The 22,274-nt window shown below is 38.2% G+C and overlaps 1 protein-coding gene across 3 annotated transcripts in view; it reads left to right on the top strand.

Annotated features, from left to right (window-relative positions):
* USP24 (ubiquitin specific peptidase 24) overlaps window positions 1-22,274 on the top strand; it is a 58,677-nt gene that overhangs the window by 33,437 nt on the left and 2,966 nt on the right. For 2 of the 3 annotated variants that reach the window (XM_072342966.1, XM_072342968.1), the window contains exons 31-65: window positions 268-365; window positions 1,120-1,215; window positions 1,369-1,597; window positions 2,513-2,672; window positions 2,879-3,034; window positions 3,641-3,711; window positions 4,221-4,381; window positions 5,223-5,284; window positions 5,851-6,042; window positions 6,335-6,452; window positions 7,195-7,339; window positions 7,745-7,864; window positions 8,435-8,560; window positions 8,761-8,859; window positions 9,078-9,160; window positions 9,383-9,524; window positions 9,929-10,048; window positions 10,434-10,654; window positions 11,046-11,170; window positions 11,773-11,914; window positions 12,257-12,407; window positions 12,835-12,930; window positions 13,553-13,656; window positions 13,781-13,894; window positions 14,607-14,703; window positions 16,013-16,129; window positions 17,435-17,527; window positions 17,844-17,946; window positions 18,427-18,548; window positions 18,784-18,897; window positions 19,156-19,221; window positions 19,502-19,568; window positions 20,724-20,802; window positions 21,229-21,304; window positions 22,145-22,231. In XM_072342966.1, the coding sequence (XP_072199067.1) occupies window positions 268-365; window positions 1,120-1,215; window positions 1,369-1,597; window positions 2,513-2,672; window positions 2,879-3,034; window positions 3,641-3,711; window positions 4,221-4,381; window positions 5,223-5,284; window positions 5,851-6,042; window positions 6,335-6,452; window positions 7,195-7,339; window positions 7,745-7,864; window positions 8,435-8,560; window positions 8,761-8,859; window positions 9,078-9,160; window positions 9,383-9,524; window positions 9,929-10,048; window positions 10,434-10,654; window positions 11,046-11,170; window positions 11,773-11,914; window positions 12,257-12,407; window positions 12,835-12,930; window positions 13,553-13,656; window positions 13,781-13,894; window positions 14,607-14,703; window positions 16,013-16,129; window positions 17,435-17,527; window positions 17,844-17,946; window positions 18,427-18,548; window positions 18,784-18,897; window positions 19,156-19,221; window positions 19,502-19,568; window positions 20,724-20,802; window positions 21,229-21,304; window positions 22,145-22,231 (4,152 nt within the window). The remainder of the gene's footprint in view (window positions 1-267; window positions 366-1,119; window positions 1,216-1,368; window positions 1,598-2,512; window positions 2,673-2,878; window positions 3,035-3,640; window positions 3,712-4,220; window positions 4,382-5,222; window positions 5,285-5,850; window positions 6,043-6,334; window positions 6,453-7,194; window positions 7,340-7,744; window positions 7,865-8,434; window positions 8,561-8,760; window positions 8,860-9,077; window positions 9,161-9,382; window positions 9,525-9,928; window positions 10,049-10,433; window positions 10,655-11,045; window positions 11,171-11,772; window positions 11,915-12,256; window positions 12,408-12,834; window positions 12,931-13,552; window positions 13,657-13,780; window positions 13,895-14,606; window positions 14,704-16,012; window positions 16,130-17,434; window positions 17,528-17,843; window positions 17,947-18,426; window positions 18,549-18,783; window positions 18,898-19,155; window positions 19,222-19,501; window positions 19,569-20,723; window positions 20,803-21,228; window positions 21,305-22,144; window positions 22,232-22,274) is intronic. The other variant, XM_072342967.1, reaches the window with a different exon arrangement.

Below are 22,274 nucleotides of genomic sequence, written 5' to 3'. Positions count from 1 at the left end.
GAAGACACATTTCATGTGCTAGAGTGTGCACTTCATCCCTTTAGTCAGTAAACAGCAGTGAGGGAAAAGTGCCCTTTGGTACAGGATGGATATCTATAATAGATGTTGTTGTCCTGGATATTTTTAGTCTGATGTATCTTAGCAAAGTAGAGCTTCATGTAGCTGTGTTGTTAATTTCTTCTCATTTTTTGTAGAATTTTTTCTATTTTACTTCTGATCTTCACAGTAAAAGAATAGTAAGATCTGTGTGTGGATGCTTTATTTCAGGTACTGAGCTCCAAGCTGATGCCAACTGCAGATGATGAAATGGCAAGAAACTGTGCTAAGTCCTTCTGTGAGAATTTTCTCAGAGCAGGAGGTTTGAGGTTAGATTTCAAAATCTTGACTCCATTTGCAACACTTCACGTAGATAGCATTTCTGTGTGGTTCTGCTTTCTGTGATGCAGCACAATAGTAAAGCTTTAAACTTCTTTTCCAGAGGAAAAGTTCATCCAAAGCTATTCTCTCATTAGTGAGCATCTGGAAAGGTAGCTGTAATGTAATGGAGTGTATGTTGTTAAACCCCAAAAATAAAGGTAGGCACAGATAAGCTTGTAAATCATAGCTTATACTGAAGTAGTTGCTGTTTGTATAGGTACTATTTAATTATTTTGATTCAAATGCACAAGTGTGTTTGTTACACACAGTGTCCTACACAGACACCAGCAGACAGTTTTTAGCTGTCAAAGGATAGATTGTGCATTGAGAACAATTGAATTTAACCGCCTCCAAAATCCAGACCCTTCAGATGGGTTAGGATACAGTGTGAGTAGTTTGGAAGACCCAGCACTACCACTTCTATTTGATAAATTTGACACAAGTACGTGTTGTTCTTAAGTCATTTTTGCACCCCAGCCCCTATGGGTCCTGAAGTTCACCACTGGGAACAGAAATCTCCAATCTGTAAATGCTGGAGAGGAAAATGGGCATGATAGTCTCCAAAGATGCCCAGGTGGCAGCTTTAATTAGTGTTCAGCTGACTGAATAGAAGGAGGGAAAGGATGGAGATAAATTAATTGCAGTGCTCTCCTAATGTAAAATACTTTAAAACAGAACCTGTGTTATTGATTTCTTTTTAAGTTTGGTGGTGAATGTGATGCAGAGGGATTCCATCCCATCAGAAGTAGACTATGAAACCAGACAGGGGGTCTATTCCATCTGCCTGCAACTTGCAAGGTATGTGATTTCTGTTCAGTAGAGAGTGCTGCTTTCTTGGCTTTCGGTGGGTGGCTTGCCATGTTTAAGATAAACTGGTACTCTGAGTTCTTTTTCACTCATTTGCTATAAGCATTGAAAAATCAACTTGATGTTTCTGCTCTGTAAATGTAGGTTCTTGCTTGTTGGCCAGACAATGCCTACCTTACTGGATGAAGATTTTATTAAAGATGGAGTAGAAGCATTGTCCTCACGCCCCTTCCGTAATGTCAGCCGACAAGCAAGTAGGCAGATGTCCATTTGTGGAACACCTGAGAAGTCATCCTACCGACAGCTCTCTGTGTCTGATAGGTCCTCCATCAGAGTAGAAGAAATCATACCAGCAGCAAGAGTTGCCATACAAGTAAGGAAGTGTTTGATAACTTATCGTGGTATAGCAGTGGGCTCTTCAGTGACAGCTGTATAACTTCTGGATTTTTAGTCAAAAGTCTGCCTTCTATGCAGCCTCCAATTAAAAGTCTTGAAAAGTCCATACCATCGGTCTCTCATCCTAACATTCATCTGAATTTTAATGTTTTACTTAGTCACTGGAATTAGTTGAACTACGAAGGGAAGCAGTACTCCAGAGCTGCCTGCAAGAAATAGAGATACACAGAAATCTTACTTGCAATTTATTTTCAGTCACGCTCCTCAGCTCTTAAGAGCTTATTTCATTTATTTTCGGGGAACAGAAAGGAGAGTTCTTGCTTGAACTTGTGGTTCATAGTTTTATGTGTTAAATAGCTCAATAAGAAATTGCTTGTTTGGTTGGGGGTAAAAAGGGAAATTTCCTTTTTTATATGTTTTCAAGAAACAGCTGTTTTTCCCTCTATAGGTGTGAAATTACATCAGTATGATCTTGTCTGAGACTGATTATGTACTGAAACATAACCTGACAGAGCTCAAACCATTTGAAAGTCATATCCGACTGACAGGAACTTCAGAGTTATTGTAGTGATTTATACTCTCTTAGGTTCTTAGCCAATGCTTTCAGCTTGGTATGAATGAAATTAACATGGTTAAATTAATAATTGCAGATCGAGTAAAGGGTATGTGAAGTGGAGAATTTAAAAACAAATTACTTCCTGTATAGTGGGCAATAGTAATCTCCCCTTCTCTGGCATAAAGAAAAGATAGAAGTATCTTTGAGCCTATTTAGAGGAGAGGAAAAGAAAATCAAATGGGTATTTGACCTGATCCAGAAGATACGTTCCTCTCATCTCAGTGATTAACAAAGGCTGCAGATCACAGAAGTAACTGCTGTTTCTTGTTCCTTCAGACCATGGAGGTGAATGATTTCACTTCCACAGTGGCTTGCTTCATGCGACTCTCTTGGGCTGCTGCTGCAGGACGACTGGATCTTGTAGGAAGCAGTCAGCCAATAAAAGAAAACAACACTTTATTTCCTGCAGGGATTCGAAACAGACTTAGCAGCTCAGGTAGGTTGCTGTGGTTCTAAACCATCTTACTGAAGGAAGTTATTGGTTTACTCATTGAACTATAAAGAAACTAGATGTTAAATTAATTCAATTAATGAAAATCTGAGAAAAATGCTAAACATTACATTCATGAGAACTGACCAAAAGGTGTGAAAATATCTGAAAAAACGCGGTGGATTATAGAATGTCTTCATTTCTTGATGCAGGAAGTAATTGCAGCTCAGGAAGTGAAGGAGAGCCAACTGCACTGCATGCTGGTATCTGTGTGAGACAGCAGTCCGTATCTACCAAAGATGCTCTGATTGCTGGAGAAGCCTTGTCTCTGTTAGTAACCTGCCTTCAGCTACGCAGTCAGCAGCTAGGTATGAAATAAAATTGGATTACTCGGTATTTGGAATGTAAAAGGTGGTTGAATGCTTTTGAAGGCAGTAAAAAAAAAGAAACAAACAAAAAAAAATAGTGAAATATTTGTTGAGACAGCCCAAGTGAGAAATACACCATTTCATTCTTAAAAAGCAGTTGTGTTTTTTGGTATTGTGCTTTTTTTGTTGTTGTTTCCTTTTTCCAGAAGACTAAACAATAGGTGGTATGAAACAAGACGCATCGTGCTGTGCTTTAGTGAAATTCATTGGTAAAGTTAATGTAGTGCCAGTATATAAATATTTGCATTGGCTTTGAAGTAAGGAGTTCTGCACGTGCTGCTGTTTGCATAGCTAATGTTTAGTACTCCAACCTTTGTGTACAAGAACTGTAAAGCCTGGAGGTGAGAGAAGGAAAATGCCGTTATGAAGTAGTGCCACTCTATGGTGAGGGAAGGAAATGAAGGAACATACAAATACCTGCTACTGCTTTTTGGTGTTACAGGAGGGAAGGAACTCTCGGTCCTGTGGTATTTTAACATAAGACTGTAATTAACTGATTTTGAACAGTTATTTTAGAAAACGTGGCCTGGTATTGTTCTATTCTAGGTTCTTTTTACAATTTGCCTTGTGTTGCTGATTTCATTATTGACATACTGCTTGGATCACCAAGTGCTGAGGTGAGCCTCCTCCTTTGTCTGAAAGCTTCTTAAATGTTTCAGTAAAATCTGTATACTTTGTTCATTTAATGTAGTCAAGAGATAACATTTCATTACAACTATTTGAACTTTTTTTGCATATGAATAAATAACCTGCCTGTAATTATTTTTTTTTTATTTGACATTATTACATTATTCTGGGTATTCCAAAATTCAGAGGCGCTTGTTTCTTTCAAGCTGTGCTTATTTCCTTTCATTGCATCCCATGTATTTTTTACAAAGTTATTGTGTCTTTCACCCCCTTAGACAGTCTGTGCTTACTAAGGCATCAGAGCTTTAAGCAGAGGGATGAAAGTGGATTACTGAGTCCCTTTAAACAGCAAAGCCCTGGCTGGTGGATGCAGAGCTCCTGTTTTTCATTACCGCAAGATTTTCAAAGTCTTTTTTTGTTAGATTTGTAACCCAAGAGAAGTGTGCATTTTTGGCAATCTTTGAGTAAGGTCTGGTGCCTGACAACAGTGCTGTTTCAGATTCGTCGTGTTGCTTGTGACCAGTTGTACACCCTTAGTCAAACTGACACGTCAACTCATCCAGATGTACAAAAGCCAAACCAATTTCTCCTGAGTGTTATCCTTGGTGCCCAGCTGCCTCTTTGGTCACCAACCAGCATCATGAGAGGAATTAACCAGAGGTGAGTCATATTCACGTTGGCTGAGGAAGGAAACTTATCGTGTTTTTACATTAGTAGTGCCAAGGAATCTCCAATCTATAATTGATTTGAACTGGCTTTTGGTAATTCTGTGGAAAGTAGGCATCCTTGTCATGCTCCAGGAAGTCTGGGAAATAGGAAAATTCAGCTTTATTTTTCTCTAGTTTATAAGGTACAACTCTTCCTCTGTGAACTCTTGAAGTCTGGCTTATTTGACTTCTGGGAAGATCTAATTGTGAAGTAGGCCTGCTCTTACCAGGATGTTCTTATGGTAGTCAAAACCAGACTGGAGTTCCACCATCAGGTGTAGAGGTGATGGGTTGTATGACAGAAACATTGGATTTATTTGATAGTATTCCACAGATCCTGAACAGACATTGAAACAGAATGCCCCAGCCCCTTTAGTGGTGCCTGAAGCAAAGATCTCACCTGTTTTCTTGCTGCTTATGTTAATCATTAAATAACTGTAAAGACTGTAAGTGTCAGTCATGTTGACTTGTCTCTGACTAGAGGAATGTTGAATATAACAATAACTTTGAACAGTAATTTCTAGAGGAATCTGAGTGAAGAAGTAGCTGAGAATCTAAAATTTGATGTTATTTGATATGTTGTGAAGTGAGGGATGAAAGCAAGACTATATGTCCAAGAGGTTCAGAAGCAATTTGTTAAAGCTGTAGTGTGCATGCAATGAAGTGTACCTAAATATCTACAGTATTTTTGGTTAGAAGGACTGCGCATGAGGGCTTTAAAGTTAACTGCATAGGAAAAAAAGAGTTTCTAATTTGAATTTTAAAACCTTTCTTCTATTTTGTAACTTTTCTAGACTTTTGTCCCAGTGTACCGAGTATTTTGATCTGAGATGTCAGTTATTGGATGACCTCACTTGTAAGTATGTTCACATAGCATGCATGTCATTCTGCTTGCAACTTCCAAATAAGCCCTCCTTCTGTAGGTGAGATTTAGAATGTAGACTTCATGAGGAGGTTGTTTCACCATTAACTTGATGTGCTGGCCATTCTGTGTTGTTAATGCCTGACATAGAACATTCTTAGTGTTTTAACTGCAAGGCATCTTAATTCCAGGTCTCATTGTTTTCACAGCACCTAGGTAGGAGTTTGTACATGAAGTTACTTGTCTGTGTTTGAAATTGCTGATCATGATGGTGTGTGTGTTGGATTGTTTTACACATGACTAGATGCTGTTCTTGCTCAGAGAAGAATCTGTCTTCTAAGTTTCTGTATACTATTTTTTCATTAAAGTAAAGCACAAAATGTGTAAGTGACAGATAGTAAGTTCCAGTGCTGTGATCTTTCCAATAAACTGCTTCATGTATTGCCTCCTGTTAAATGGGCATGTGGCATTGTCATAACATATATTAATCACTAAACTCTTTGAAGTTCTTTGTATTTAAATTCTACAAACTTATGCAGGGGGGTTCTTTTGTCTTGTAGCATCAGAAATGGAACAGCTAAAGATAAGCCCAGCTGCCATGTTAGAAGATGAGATTACCTGGCTAGAAAACTTTGAGCCCAACCGCACAGCTGAGTGTGAGACGAGTGAAGCTGATAACATCCTGTTAGCAGGACACTTGAGGCTCATCAAGACTCTCCTTTCACTCTGTGGGGCAGAGAAGGAAATGGTTGGTAAGTATTCCTTTTTCTTCTAAAGGTTGCTGGACTAGTGTATATTTGTACAGCAAATGTACAAAGGAAAATGGTTTAATCAGTAGGAAGTACCTGTGAAGACATTATAATATATCAATGGAAGTGTCAGAGCTGAAGGAGTAGTAGTATTGTCTTTATCTTTATTGAACTTGTGACTTGTGGTAAATCATTTAGATACAGTTTTGTTGATATGGTGGTATTAAGTGACCTTAATGGACTTTTTGACATTTGCAATAATGTGTTTAACAGTAGATATGGGTTTGTGTTACAGGTTCGTCTTTAATTAAGCCATTGTTGGATGACTTCCTCTTCCGAGCATCCAGGATTATTCTGAATAGTCATTCTCCTGCAGGCAGTGCTGCAATCAGTCAGCAAGACTTCCATCCAAAGTAAAAACTGCTTTTTTATTAATGTTGGGTTTTGTCCAAGTGGTGTTCATGAATGCAAATGTGAACCACACTGGGGCTACAGATACAATAAGTTCATACTGATGTTGGAGTATTTCTTCAGGGTGTAGCTTTCCAATTTATACATTTCCTATTTCATTGTCCAAATAGTGTCTTTGTAAGTTCCTTTTGAAGAATTTCTGTATGTTCTTTTATGTGACCTAAAAATCTTTGCTGTTCTGTACTTCCAAAGGCTGTGCTTTGCTTGTTAGATAATGAAAGGGTGCAAGCACAACTGTGTGCTGATTTCATGAGGCCAAAAAGGCTCCTTTTGCCCACCTTCACTTAGGAACTTGTTAAGTTGGAGCACAAGCAGGAAACTCTACAAGCCCCTTTTAAATGAGGATCTCAGAAATTCCTTTAACTCTTCTTTAGTTAAATTTCTCTAAACTTAGGGAAGTTTAGGTTAGATGTTAGGGGGAAGTTTTTTATAAAAGCCTAATGCTGAGCAAGTCTCCTGTTACCAAAGATATTCTGAGCCACTACAGGCTATATTAACTGATTGCTTTCCATCCAGTCTCCCCAAGAAGGAAAAAAATACCACTTTTACAGCATCTTAGGGTTTTTTTGCACTTAAACTAGTTCTTTTGAGCAATTGCCTCTTGTTCCAAGTAATGTGGTTTTCTAGAATTAGAAATAATTGAGTCATCTACAAAATAATTCTCAATCGTGGTTTCCTTTTTAGGTGCAGTACAGCAGATAGCCGATTAGCTGCCTATGAAGTGTTAGTAATGCTGGCTGATAGCTCACCTTCCAATCTTCAGCTTATTACGAAAGAGCTGCTTTCTATGCATCATCAATGTGACCCAGCTCTTACCAAGGAGTTTGATGTAAGCAAAAAGCCTTTTCTTCATTTGTGTTCCTGTGGTTTGGAGCACTGTGATCTGGTTAACTGCTTCATTCATTAGATTTCCGTAGTCTTCAATTTGAAATGACAAGAAAGCAGACAAGTAAATTAAGATAAATGCTCTGAGTCTTTGTCAATTATCTGGATAAGGAAAAAGCATTGCCTAACTACTGATCTATAGATGTTTTTGGCTGTTTAAGTTTTCTGCTAAGTATTAGTCATATAAATGAACAAATATAGCTCTTGTGATGTTTCAGAATTGATATTCCTGGTTTTCCATGAAATAGCTTTTGACAGCTCGTGTAAGGGTGATTATAAAAGCTGTAACATTTTTTGGAGCTTCATGCATTCCGTAATTTACTTGGACAAAAAATGTTTCTCATTTCAGTATCTTCCACCAGTGGATAGTCGCTCCATTTCAGGATTTGTGGGACTAAAGAATGGTGGTGCTACTTGTTATATGAATGCTGTCTTCCAGCAGCTGTATATGCAGCCTGGTCTCCCAGAGGTAATTGGTTCAATGTTCTCAAGGTCATCTTCTCAGAATCTTCAGCATCAATGACATAGAGGATGGAATTGAGTGCACCTTCAGCAAGTTTGCAGATGACAAAAACTGAGTGGTGCAATCAGTACATTAGAAGGAAGGGAAGCCATCCAGAGGGACCTTGGCAGGCTGGGGAAGTGGGCCCATGAGAACCTCATGAGATTCAACAAAGTCAAGTGCAAGGTGTTGCTAGGGCAATCCCAGGTATTCATATGGACTGGGGGAAGAAATCCTAAAAAGCAGCACTGCAAGACAAGGGGGTTGAAATTAGATTATCATTATCGTCCTTTCCAACCCAGGCCATTCTCTGGTTCTCTGAATTACCATTGCCTGAGATGCAAGTTCATTTTAGCGCCATCTGTGAACATGAATTGTTTTAAAAAGTAAAAACAAAAATGCATGTGTGTGTGTATAAATAGTGCTCTATATGTATACAAACTAAAAACGTATACCAGCTCAAATAATTATTACTGTAAGTTGTCAGACTGTTGTGAAAACTTAACCTTATTTAGTTCTTACTGTGTTTTTTCCTAGGCTCTGCTTTCCATTGATGATGATACCGACAACCCAGATGACAATGTGTTCTATCAAGTTCAGTCTCTTTTCGGTCACTTGATGGAAAGCAAACTGCAGTATTATGTACCTGAGAACTTTTGGAAGGTATTATTTCTTTTTGCTCTCCTACTTAGTGAGAAGTCACTTATTCAGTGCTTTCTCTTTGCAGAAGTTCTAGGGATTAAGTTTTACCTCAAAAATTCAGAATGTGTAAATATAACATTTATATAAAAAAAAGAAAATAATACTTGAGTGATATTTATGTGGAACAACTGCCTCTTTAAATATATGTGTGCTTTATGTAGATCTTCAAGATGTGGAATAAGGAACTCTATGTTCGAGAGCAGCAAGATGCTTACGAGTTCTTTACCAGTCTTATAGATCAAATGGATGAGTACCTCAAGGTAAAAACTTCAGGGATTTTTTTTCCTCGTATACATGCATCTTTTTGTTACCTTTTCTCTGTTCTTTTTTTTTTTTCTTTCTTGGAAAGGAAGGCAGAGAACCAATGCATTATTTTACTATCTTAGGTAGCATTCAGGAGTGTAAAATTCATGTTGTGTACTTGGTCTTTCACTCTGCCAGTATATACAACTGATGTCTAACTTTACATCTCTAACAGAAAATAGGAAGAGACCAAATATTTAAGAATACTTTTCAAGGTATCTTTTCTGATCAGAAGATCTGCAAGGACTGTCCTCACAGGTAATGTTAAATTTAGTGTGTTAGATATCAGCTGTCATAACTGTTAAATTACCTAGGTAAAAGCAGCACTAAAAGGTGGGATAACATTCCATTGACTGTAAATGTCATAGCTGTTGGTAGTTATGGGGCAAACGTAATATTTCATAAGCACGTGTCTTGTTAATGCAAGTTGAATAGGTTCTGCTCTGTCAATGTATTTACCTTTTTTCCTCTTGAATTTAGGTATGAGCGAGAGGAAGCCTTCATGGCTCTCAACTTAGGTGTGACTTCATGTCAAAGTTTGGAAATATCGTTGGATCAGTTTGTTAGGGGAGAAGTACTGGAAGGAAGTAATGCATACTACTGTGAGAAATGCAAAGAAAAGGTATTGTTCTTAAAGTCTGTGAAAGAATATTCAGCTGTGGTTTGTTTTTCATAAGAGTTACATGCTCATGTGAAGCTATGCTTAAATTTTGCTTACTCTTTCATGATCAAAAAGTTAAATCCATAGACAAATGCAGGTAGTGATCTGCATTTCCTATAACTTGTACTGTGAACTGAACATTTAGAGGGATAGCAGAACAGTAGAACATTTTGTAACATAGCAGTCTACTCCACAAACTCTGTGCTTGTAATAGTACCCTGTCTGTCAGCATTAGAGTTATCATATCTCTGGTAGCTGTATTGTGCATCAGTTCAAGGTGGCTGGAATCAAACACCTGTAGAAATACTAGAGCATGTTTGAGGTTCATAAATGGAGACAATACTTTTTTTTTCTCCTTTTTTAAGAGAACTACAGTGAAGCGCACATGCATTAAGGTCTTACCAAACCTTTTGGTGATACACCTGATGAGATTTGGCTTTGACTGGGAGAGCGGGCGTTCTATTAAATATGATGAACAAATAAGGGTAAGAATACTTTCTACTATGCTTTGTTTCCACTCCTCCCCATTCTATCTGCTTAATAAAAAGTGGAAGCACTCGCACTTCCTAGTTGTTCTCCCTTCTTTCCATCACATTTTGATACTGGGCTTTTGAACATATGGTACAATCTGATCACAGTAAAGAAAAGTATTTTTCCTTTGAGCTGTCCTTGTCTGCAGCTTCTCAGACTCCTTTCAGAAAGCATGAGCAAAAGCCTCTGTAAAGATATTTTATTAAACTTGAGAGTCAGAAGTTGTAGCACCATGCTTTCCTGTAGTGTTATTACTTCCCACATTGTAGTGCGACTCATAAAATTATTACACTGAGTGCATGACATAATCTATTTAATCTAAAATATCTCTTCAAACAGTTCCCCTGGATGCTGAACATGGAGCCTTACACTGTGTCAGGGATGGCTCGTCAGGACTCATCCTCAGAAGTGGGGGACAACGGTAGAAACATGGATCAAGGAGGTGGAGGGTCCCCAAGGAAGAAAGTTGCACCTACAGAGAACTATGAGCTTGTCGGTGTGATTGTTCACAGTGGCCAGGCTCATGCAGGGCATTACTACTCCTTTATAAAGGACAGGAGGTAACAACCAAGAAGACTCACATAGTGAGTCCAAAGACTACGTGTTTTAGGAAGGTGTGGTGAGCCATTCAGAGCTCTGTTGGAAGCACCATTTCTTCCTTAACACCCAGTACTGCTGTCAACATCTTCAAAGTCTCACGAATTGTTATGTATCTTGTGTTGTGTTCTGAGTGCTTTTTGTGATGCGTAGTTGCAGATTATGAGGTTCTCTAATGTTTTTAATCAAGCTTAATTTTTTTAATCAAGTTTTGCCATTGAGATTAGGTTTTCTATTTCATGTCAAAACAAATGTGAGTTAAGGGCCTTCCTTTCTATGGTATTCCTCAGTGATTGCTTTTGTTGCTGTTTTTGGCTGAACAGTCAAATAACGTGGTTTCTGTTCTGACAACAGGGGATGTGGAAAGGGAAAGTGGTATAAATTTAATGACACTGTTGTTGAAGAATTTGAGTTAACCGATGAAACCTTGGAATATGAGTGTTTTGGTGGAGAGTATAGACCTAAAGTCTATGATCAATGTAAGTAGAATTGAAGATTAATTTACAGTAGCTTTGTACGTCATACCAGTTCTCAGTAATGTTGAAGCTGAGTCTATATCTACTTTGCATGACTTGGTCTAATAGTCCTTCCCAGGCATTTTCTAGCCAGAGCATTCTGTTCTACTGAAGGACACAGCCATTTGTATATGACCTAATATTAGTTAAACTGTATTCACTGTTCAACACTTGGTGGACTTAATAAGGAGATTCAGAAGTAAAATGGCACACTGTTAAAGTAGTTTAAAGAAAATAGAAACCAGATCTTATCTTAGGCTAGTCAGAGTGTGCATAAAACATCGTTTAGGGTCACAGCTAAATTTTTTAGCGCTCTAAGGAATTAATTCCAAATACATTAATACCATTATTCACTTGCTGAGTAACTCTGATGATTATCATCTTAATATGCACATTCTTTACTTTTGAGCTGTTTTTCTTCTCTAACACAGTGATTATTTTTTTTTATCCCAAAAGTAACTCTGTACTGCAGTCTTTAGTGCTTTCACACTCAGTTTTACTTTCCTATCAGAATAAAAAGGGTACTAAACCTCCAAAGGTTTATCAAATGCTTTTTCTCTCATCAGCTAACCCTTACCCTGATGTGCGTCGGCGATACTGGAATGCCTACATGCTGTTTTATCAGAGAGTGTCTGATCAGAACTCTCCAGTCTTACCAAAGAAAAGTCGAGTGAGTGTCGTGCGTCAGGAAGCTGAGGACCTCTCACTGTAAGTTTCTCTTGTCTCCATAAAGGCTTCTCCTATTTCGATGTATAGACTGATCCCCAGAATGAAGGCATGAATAATATTTGTTTGGCACAGAAGTATGCTTATCCCCCTGCTTTTCTTTAAGCTGCTTAATGAATAGCCTTTTATTTCATTTTTTAACTTCCTCTTCCGTACTTGTGTAACTGTTGGAATAAGTAATTCAAACTGACTGACAGCCTCAGAAATAATTTGGACTGTCATCTGGTTTTGCCTTAAGGTGATACCGGCTCTATTGGTATTTTAAGGCCTGAAGTTTGGATTTGTCACAGTTACATTCTTGACTTTGATATTCTTATGGTTTAGATCTGCTCCGTCTTCACCAGAAATTTCACCCCAGTCATCACCACGACCCCACAGACCCAACAGTGATCGCCTGTCCATCCTAACTAAACTGGTCCGAAAAGGTGAAAAAAAGGGACTCTTTGTGGAGAAGATGCCTGTACGGATATATCAGGTAGAGAACTCAGAAAGCTCCAGTTAAATGTTGTTCAAAGCTTAAGATCATTATAAGAGCAAGACAGAAACTTTGAAGGTGACCTTGAAGCAATTCTATTACTAAACATAAAGCTAGAAAATGACTGGGATCAAATAGGAAGTTAACAGGCTGTTCAGTGATGTATTATTGTATGTTTTGTCGTCACTTCTCCCAAAATTTGACCCATCCTTTCTTGGTTTTACATCAGTCTAAGTTTCCCGTATATTTTTCCCCTCCACTGAAGTAGTGGCTCAGAGTATGAACAGAATAGGTCTGATTCTGGTTTTTAAGAGTTATATGTATTTGTGTAAGGTCAAATGTCAGTTAAATAAATGCTTTTTTTAGCAACGTTTTGATTTTTTGCCTTCTCTTTAAAATGTATATATACATATATATATATCTACAGATGGTGAGAGATGAAAACCTGAAATTTATGAAGAACAGAGATGTGTACAGCAGTGACTACTTCAGTTTTGTTCTGTCGCTAGCTTCACTAAATGCAGTAAGTAGTGAGACTTTCAATATTTGAGTACTCTGTAAATACTGACCAGCAATTGCTAGAGAAGCTCCAGAACAGGTGATTTAGAAGGGAAGCGTTTGGTATGATTTTGCTTTTCAAACAGCTTTTCTTTGACTTCAGTAATTCTTCAGACTGATAGCATCCATTTCAAAGCTGACTCCAGTCTTCTGCTGTTGGGGAAAATGCCAGTGTGCCATAATAATTAAAAAATAAAATAAGATTAACTATGCAAACATAGCTCTACAGGGACAGAAACTCCTCTGTGTATGGAAGATATGAAAATTGGCATTAGTCATCTTGAAGTTGATAGACCTTCATTTGAATATAGTTTAATTAGTTTTTCTGAATGTAGTTATGGATTAATAAACAAACCAGTATTAAATCTGTGGACAGAGTCAGCCTAACAGCAAGTTTGTTCCTGTTTTAGCATATGTGTGAAACTAGCATAGTTGTTACCAGAAACAGATTTCAGCACAGACAAGTGAGGTTTGTCTTGTTTTGTAGATGAAGTAAATTACTTGAATAGAACATGCTGACTTATTTAGGACAGAATGTGTGTCGCAGGTATAGGTTTGCTCTGGAGTAAATGTGGTGTTTCTTTCAGACTAAGGTAAAACATCCTTATTACCCGTGTATGGCAAAGGTGAGCTTACAATTGGCAGTCCAGTTCCTCTTCCAAACTTATCTCCGAACCAAGAAGAAACTCAGGTAAGGTCTGACTGTGGGAAAGCCACTTCTGACTTAGCAGAAAAGGAAGGAGTGAGATGAAACACTGTTTGGTTTCTGCAGGTGTTTTTCATTACTGACCGTTTCCCCTGATTTGGTTTTAAAGGGCTGATACAGAAGAGTGGATTGCAACCATAGATGCACTGCTCTCCAAAAGCATTGATGCTTGTCAGTGGTTAGTTGAATATTTTGTTGGACCAGAGGGCCGGGAGCTTGTAAAGTAAGTACCCTAATTCTGCATTAGTTGTGGTGTTTTGTGTCTTTGTGGACAGGGTTTTGAGATCTGGCCTATACTGATAGTTTGCCAAAAAGTTGACTGCATGTTCTCTAAACAGATGCTCTTAATTGTCATTTCAGAAAATGTTAGAAATAAGAGCCTCTGTTTAGATTTTCTTAGTAATTCTGAAAATATGGTAATAGTGCAGTGTGGATGAAGGATGCAAACATTGAATTCAAAAGGATGCCTTGGAATGTGTTTGTCATTCCTGCAAGTGGAGGCAAAGAATGTGGTGAAAGTGTTTTGTTTAGGGTAAGGTAAGTTAAATACTTACCTGGCAATGATCACGAATGAGCCGCAGTGTGTTTTTCTCACTGACTCAAGATAAGCTTAAGGCAATTCTTGGAGAACTGATAACAGGGATTTGCCAACCTAAAGAGGAGATGGTCTTAAAAGTTGTACTAGAAGACAGGATCCTGTGGTAGCTTTTAGTCTTAGATTTATGTTCTTTGAATGAATGAAGTATTGTTATAGGCTTTTGTAGTGAGAAGCAGGAGTGCAAGAAAATAAGTTAAAGCTTATCCACAGAAGTGTATTGTAAGAGGTATTTTGAACTGTTACCTTTATTAAAATGATAAATACCACATTTAGTCACAATAAATATATGTACGCTTTGATTCCAGTTCTTTTTGCAGCTTTGCCTTTTATCTTCCAGGACTTTCCTCCTGGAATGCAGTGTGAGAGAAGTGCGAGTTGCTGTAGCTACTGTTCTTGAAAAAACCCTCGACAGTGCCTTGCTTTATCAAGAGAAGGTTGGTGACACCTCGTCAGCAATGATCCTGTTGATTGTCTCTACCTAATTTCTCTTGTTCCACTCACAGGCAGCACAGTCTGATTTGCAAATGACAAAGTGGGAAGTTCTCATCTTCAGCAGGCTTGTAGCTCTTGAATAGATTAATGCTTTTCTGTTCCTACCCTGGGAGGTAATAAGCTGCTGTAACACCTAGAAGTTTAAAGTATTAGTTATAAACAGTTCTGTCTCATTTTGACGTGAATGTGTGGCATCCCATGAAAATGCAGATTCCAAATTATTAAACGAATGTAAGATTTATTTTCTCTCTGTAACAGGGAGAACACAGAAACCAGCTTAGTTTTTAACTGGGTATCTTTCCTTATTCGAAGTCATAAGCCCACAGCAGTACGGTAGAAACTGAGCTGTCATGTTCCAGGGGGAGACTGGAGCTGTGGTTGTTGTTCAGTGGTTTAACTTCTTATTAGAAAATCTTGGCAAGTAAGTTTGGGAAGTGCAGGTTTGTTCTATTTGGCTCATTTTAATATTGCAAGAAAACCTAGCAGAAAGTATGTGAAAATGCCTGAGATATCTTGGATATCTGAACCAAGTCATTTGTATTAAAAGAACTCTGTCAGAAATATTTTGTCATCTGTTGTATTTCTAGAATTTGTCAGTGGAGATGGCGGGGACTTTCAGGTGTCCAGATCTTGTTTAGTCTGAAATGAGTTTCATGCATCTAATTTTGTTTGTGCCTTCCAGCCATAACACTGCTTTAAAAAGAAACAACTGTTGTGTAAGCTGTTGTGTATTAAGAAAATGTCTTATTTAGGGCTTTGAAGAAAGACTGCTGTAAAGTCCTCTAAGCTTAATAGAGTAGTAGGAAGACATTTAAAATATAGCTTGAGAGCTTCTGATTACATCCCTGTTAACATAAAGAGCTAACAGTAAGTAGTAACTACTATACCAACACCCTTAGTGTGCTCAGTTTATTACTGTAATGACTGGAACATTTGAACAGCAGTTACCATGTGACTAATTTAAATTCCTTTAAAATAAATATTGCAAACTTGTGTAACTGCTGAGTTTCACTTCTATAAGCAAGTTACCTGGGTGCTGATGCTTTCATTACTTTCCTGTTTAATATATGCACATTAATTCAGACTTGAAAATGGTAAGTTTGCAGTCCTTCGTTAGCTATTTATGTTAATCACAGTCAAGTGTAGCTGACCACACATACCATTTTGTTAATCGAACTTGAAAATGTAGAAATGCCTGTATTTTAAGCAGCAGACAAGCATTTAAATGCAAGTTAATCATTGTTTTTGCAGTTAAAAAGTCTGCATCAGTTATTGGAGGTGCTACTTGCTTTACTGGATAAAGATGTTCCTGAAAACTGCAAAAACTGTGCTCAGTACTTCTTACTATTCAACAATTTTGTGCAGAAGGTAAGCAACCATTTATCTTCTTTTCATATTACTTCTGTTTTAAAGGTCTGTAATAAAACAGGAAAACAATTTTCATGGAAGGTTTAAGCAGCACTGTGAAACTTCTCCAGAAACATATTTCTTCCGTGTTTTGGGGTTGTGCATTTTCTTTTGTGTGCTGAGTGGCTTTGAGCACTGATTTGGCATAAAATCATACGAAAACATGGAAGCAAATTATGCCTGGTGAAGATATCGTTCCAAAGTCTGAGTGCTGAGGTTTTGTTCAATGGGGATTTTTTGGCTGTTCGAAAAAAAGAAAATAGTAAGGGGTTGGAGGGTTTATTTTTGTTCTATAAGCAGTAGAAACATTGATTGAAACACTGACGGCACAATATTGTGCTGCTCACCTCATCGTGGGTTCTGTCTACCCCTTAATTCTTTTTTCTTTTGTTTTCTTCTTTCATAGTTAATTTGCCTATATTGATCCTGGCCCAGTTTCTCTAATGTGCTGGATGTAATGAGGTGTCTTTTAGAATCATAGAATCATAGAATCATAGAATCATAGAATTACTCAGGTTGGAAAAGACCTTGAAGATCATCAAGTCCAACCGCAGCCTAACCAGTAGCCTATCTCTTAAAAAACAACCACAAAACAATACCACAACAACAAACCTCTGCTAAATCATATCCATGAGTACCACATCCAAGCGGCTCTTAAACACATCCAGGGATGGCGATTCAACCACCTCCTTGGGGAGCCCATTCCAGTACCTAACCACCCTTTCTGTAAAGAAGTTCTTTCTAATATCCAACCTAAACTTGCCCTGGCGCAACTTGAGGCCATTTCCCCTCGTCCTGTCACAAGTCAGTAGTGAGAATAGACCTGCCCCACTCTCACTGTAAGAACCTTTCAGGTACTGGAAGACAGCAATAAGGTCTCCCCTCAGCCTCCTCTTCCTCAGACTAAACAGCCCCAGCTTCCTTAGTCTCTCCTCATAGGGCTGATTCTCCAAGCCCTTCACGAGCCTCGTTGCCCTTCTCTGGACCTGCTCCAGTACCTCCATGTCCTTCTTGTGCTGAGGTGCCCAAAACTGGACACAGTACTCGAGGTGAGGCCTCACCAATGCTGAGTACAGGGGCAGGATGACTTCCTTTTTTTTAAAAGGAAGTTTTTTTTTAAAAGGAAGTTTTAAAACGTGTAAAAAGCTTATTGATCTGTGAGGCTCACAACTTCTTAAAGGTGTTTAGCAAAGTTTTACTTCTGTCCCTTAGAGCACAAATTCTTTACCTAGATAGGCCTGTAATGTGTTATTATTGTCTAAACAGCAGGGTATAAGGGCTAGCAGTCTTCTTCTCAGACATTCTGCTTTGAGGCACATGATCAACTTTCTCCTTGGTCCCAACCGTCAGAGTAATCAGGTAAAGCTTATGTATCCATTCCTGTTTTGTTTTTTTAATATTCTTACATTATGGGCAAAAAAAACCTTGTTTGATTAGGATAGATTACTCCTTAGGTTATTTCTCAAGTTTCATGCAAGTCTTGGTGCTTCTCTGTGGTAACATGAAGAAGAAGCAGTGTTGGCAGAAGCTGACTCATTCTGGTGTCAGTAATTCCAATTTGAAGTCTTAGAATGTGGTGGTGGGCTGTTAAGGATGTTGTTCAGTTTTGGCTTAACAGAATTTGATTAAATCAACATATCAAAGCTCAATTAAATCTCCCCTTTGGCTCAAACAGAACCGCAGGTGGAGTTCAGCACAAGCACGTGAGTTTGGATATCTTCACAATACTGTTGCATTACTTGTTCTGCACTCTGATGTCTCTTCACAAAGAAACGTTGGTAAGAATTGTATTTTTGCCTTTTGGTAACATGGCATTTCAGTTATTTTGATTGGGAGTAACTTTAGCATCAGTAAGGTCTTGCCTCACATGAACGAGCTGACTTGTGTTGTTGGCTGTGAGAGACTCACATCCATCACATCTGTTATGTCTCTTGCTAATCATAAAAGTCCCTAGACTGAGCTACTGCAGAATAAGCAATGAAAAATTTGGTTGGATATTTTGGGTTAAAATTAAGTATCAAAGTTCTAATAGTTGATCTGAACATTCTGCTTTTGCTTTCTTGCAGTTCATTTCCCTATACTGTCACAAATGTAAATGACCTTATTAGAGCTAAAGTTTGTTATTCAGGCTGGTACCATACAAGCTAGTTGAGGTGAATGCCTTTAGAGATGACAAGGTGGCAGATGTCAGCAGTGTCTTCAAGGTGTGTAGAACAATGTCATTTACTAGTGGATTGTTTTTCTGTTTGCTGTTGTAGCTCCTGGTCTCTTTAAGCAGCGTCCACCTCTAAGCATCACTACTTCAGGTCCACTTTTGACACTTCATGAAGAAGTGGAAGCCTTGTTATTCTTGTCCGAGGGAAAACCATACTTAATAGAGGTATCTATCTGTTCTGGATTCTACCCTGCTTGAACATATAGCTGGCATGATGTTAGTGCTCACTTGAGTTGCTCTCACATAATTGGCTGGGCAGTAGGAGCTGAGTGAAGTGTTGTGAGAAAAAGGAGGAAAAAATACACCCTTCCCAAAGGAGTCTAATTTTATCATAAATTTGATCCATCTCTTGAAAATAACTGTATGGATATATACAAAATTATTTGCATCTTTCCTTTAGGTGATGTATGCATTACGAGAGCTAACTGGATCTCTATCAGTTCTCATTGAGATGGTGGTGTACTGCTGCTTTTGTAATGAGCATTTTTCCTTTACTGTGCTACACTTCATCAAGGTACGGAGATGATCAAGATAGGTTGTTTACTTATGTGCTTCTTCTAGGCTTTGGTTATGTTGTCTTATGTTATAGTGGCACTGGGATCTGCAGCAGAACAGTCAGTACAATTCCCTGGGTTTTGGGGCGGGGGTTTTTTGTTTTTTAACTTCTGCAGTTAAAAATAACTGATTTTCAAAAGGCTGTGAAGCACTCTGTCAATTCTTTGCACCATCAACCTGTTTTATTGTTTGAATAATTTTATATTTCTTAATGCAGACTCAGCTGGAAACTGCTCCACCTCATGAACTGAAGAACATATTCCATTTACTCCATGAGATACTGGTAGGTGAATGGTAGGGACTTGCACATTAAGTACAGGATGGATTTTCTATCGGTGCATAATAAAGAAGGCAAAGACTGCACAGATAACTTCAACATTCACTTATCTTCCATCCTTCTATTTAAGAGTTTATAACTTCTTTAAATTACTGTGTTGATAATCTGGTGTTAATGGAACTTTGTAAGTCTCATTTGTTTCTTGTGTTGAGGTGGTTAAAACCATTTTGTAATACAGATGCAAGTCTCAAGCATAACTTTTGTTTACTTTTGCCTTTTATGTCAGGTCATTGAAGACCCCTTACAAGTAGAGCGCATCAAATTTGCCTTTGAAACTGAAAATGGATTAATAGGCAAGTAAGCCAGTGTGTGAATGCTACTATCTTCTGCTAACCTTTGTGCTGATAATTCTTATAATCTTCTGGTTTCTTAATCCTTCTGTTTTACTTCTGATGGAAAATGACTTGGCCCTATCTGATTTAACAGCCACCACTGAAGTGAAGTAACTAAAGCATACAGGAGTCATAGGGAAGACCCAGAATGATGAGAGCTTGCTTCATATGAATCAGGAGAAATGGCTTTGTGTGCAACAGAAATGTAGATGAGCCACACAGTGCTCAAACAGAACATCTAATCAGTGATTAGTGATTAGTGACAAGTGATGCTTGTGTATCTCTTTCATAGCTGTTTGGATGAGGAGCTGTTTCAGACTGTGGTTTTCACACCTGAATTTGTTTCAGATTCTGTGTTAGTGAGAAAGACATTTAAAAAATAGTTGAATATTCTCTCATATCTCACTGCTCTTCTGATTGCTAATTTCGTGTATGACTAACAGAAGAGAAGATAACAAGAAATAGCGTAAGGGAGTAGTGGTTGTTTTAGTTCCAGATAAGTTGGTCCCTCTTGGACCAATCTTGTTCTGTAATTTAGGTAATACACAACACTTTATTTCTGCAGAGGAGAGATGCAATTATTCAATTTGATCTTTATGTTGAAGGCCTGCTGTGCTTGTTGTTAAATAGCACACTATACAAGACCTGCTGTTAGTTTGGCTGATAAATTTTACTATCTTGTTTGTATAAGGAAGTTTCAGACTTGATTCTAGTTTTGCAAGTTACGATCCAGGAAGGAAGCTGGTGATTTCATCCTTTCTACTTTGGCTTCAAACTTTTCCTTTGGATCTGTAACCATAGCATTTATCTAACACAAAATGGATTACAGGGGGAAAAAACTGCATTAGGAGGGAGCTGTTTAAAACTCAGATACCATGTTTGAAAGAATTACTGCGTTTTGACTTTGATCTGTTTTTAATCCAGTCGTTCTGTAAATACTCAAAGCTGCCAGCAGTACAGCATGTGAGTTGAACACGAATGCTCTTGCTAACATCTGTAGCAATAACTCTTTGCACATCAGCTAAAAATTTTAGCTTCGTGCTTGTTGCATTTTCGACCTGGTTGGTACACAGAAGTCTGATTTGTGGTTTTTAATCCAACTGTTTCTGCCCACAGCTTTGATGCACCACAGCAACCATGTGGACAGCAGTCGCTGTTACCAGTGTGTCAAGTTCCTTGTTACTTTGGCTCAGAAGTGAGTAGTATGGGTTATGTTGTTTAATCTTATTCTTGCACTGTGACTGTTTAGGTTGCTGTTCTTTCTACTTTTGATCAGCTTTAGCTTCTGTTATTGTAATAAAAGTGGTGTTTATAGTCATAGCTGCCTAGCATTAAGACCAAGATAAAGATAAGAAAACTGCCCCAGCTGTTTGAAATATTATGACTACTAAATTCTGTTTGCTTGGAACTTGGCAAATGTCCTGATAAAGTGTAGATCTGAAACAAGTGTATCTGTAGAGTACCATCATTGTTCTTGCTAATTTGGTTAATAATAGAACTATTCAGCTTAAGTCAGCATACAAAGGACGGCAGCATAAATAAATGTATAGTTAATTAATATTTTTTTAGCTTTGCAAGAGTGCCTTGTTCATTAATAATGAAATTCATTTTGATTTCCAAGGTGCCCTACTGCAAAAGATTATTTCAAGGAGAATTCCCACCACTGGAGTTGGGCTGTGCAGTGGCTACAGAAAAAGGTAGTTTGGCTGTAACTGTATGGAGAAATATCGCTTCATTTACAGTCAGAATTATCAAACTTCCACTCTCTATTTGAATCCTTAAGTTGATTTTAGACAAAAATACAAGCCACTTGATTTTTTTCTTACAATGAGAGCTTGGATGAAGTTAAACCTGGTACATTTCAAGAACTTTGGTAAGCCACCACATGTTTTAGGGTTAGCTGTTTGTGCCATAAATATAACTGAGTGGGAATGGTCATAATGATTCTTATTCTTCATCAAGTGGGAAGATTTCAGTGCCACTGTATTCCTGTTGGACTTTTTTTTGCCTGTGTATTGATGCAGGAGAACACCTCAAGGAGTGAATTTCTCACAGAATCATCTAAGCTTTGCACAAAACACAGCTGTTGACACTTATAGCTTTCTCTTTCTACGTAATTTGTCAGTAGGATGATTGCAGTGCAGCTGGCACTTGTTGCCACTCTTCTCTTGAACTGACAGCTCTGGGATGGTTCTGTACCTATTTTTACAATGTTCTGGCTTCTGAAAATGCTTGTTGAACATCTGAATCTACTGCTCTTCAGCTGGATAACCTGGTGATCTGCAGTCATGTCGTTGGCAGACAGAAGGAGCTGATGGCCAAGTTTCAGCTGAGGGGCAGTAGTCTCTGAAACTATTCTCAGCTACATCGGAAGGCTGTATCTCAGCTCTCCAGCTTGCTGACAGATTCAGGAAGCTTATTCCAGACTTGTTAGTCTACCTGTCATCACAAGTGTATAAGACCTTGCACATGTGAAGCTCATGCTGTAGTTCTGTACCTTTCTTTGTTTTTTATGCTTTTTTTTTTTTTTAATGCAGATGTCTGAACATTATTGGGCACCTCAGAGTAATGTTTCCAATGAAACGTCAACTGCAAAAACCTTCCAGCGCACTATTTCAGCACAGGTATGTATGGCAGTCCTGGGAGATGGTGTTAAGCTTGTTTTAT

The sequence above is a fragment of the Excalfactoria chinensis genome, chromosome 8 (genome assembly GCF_039878825.1).
Source record: "Excalfactoria chinensis isolate bCotChi1 chromosome 8, bCotChi1.hap2, whole genome shotgun sequence".
Lineage (NCBI taxonomy): Eukaryota > Metazoa > Chordata > Aves > Galliformes > Phasianidae > Excalfactoria > Excalfactoria chinensis.
The sequence above is the reverse complement of the archived record's forward strand: the minus strand, read 5'-3'. Positions and strand labels throughout refer to the sequence as shown.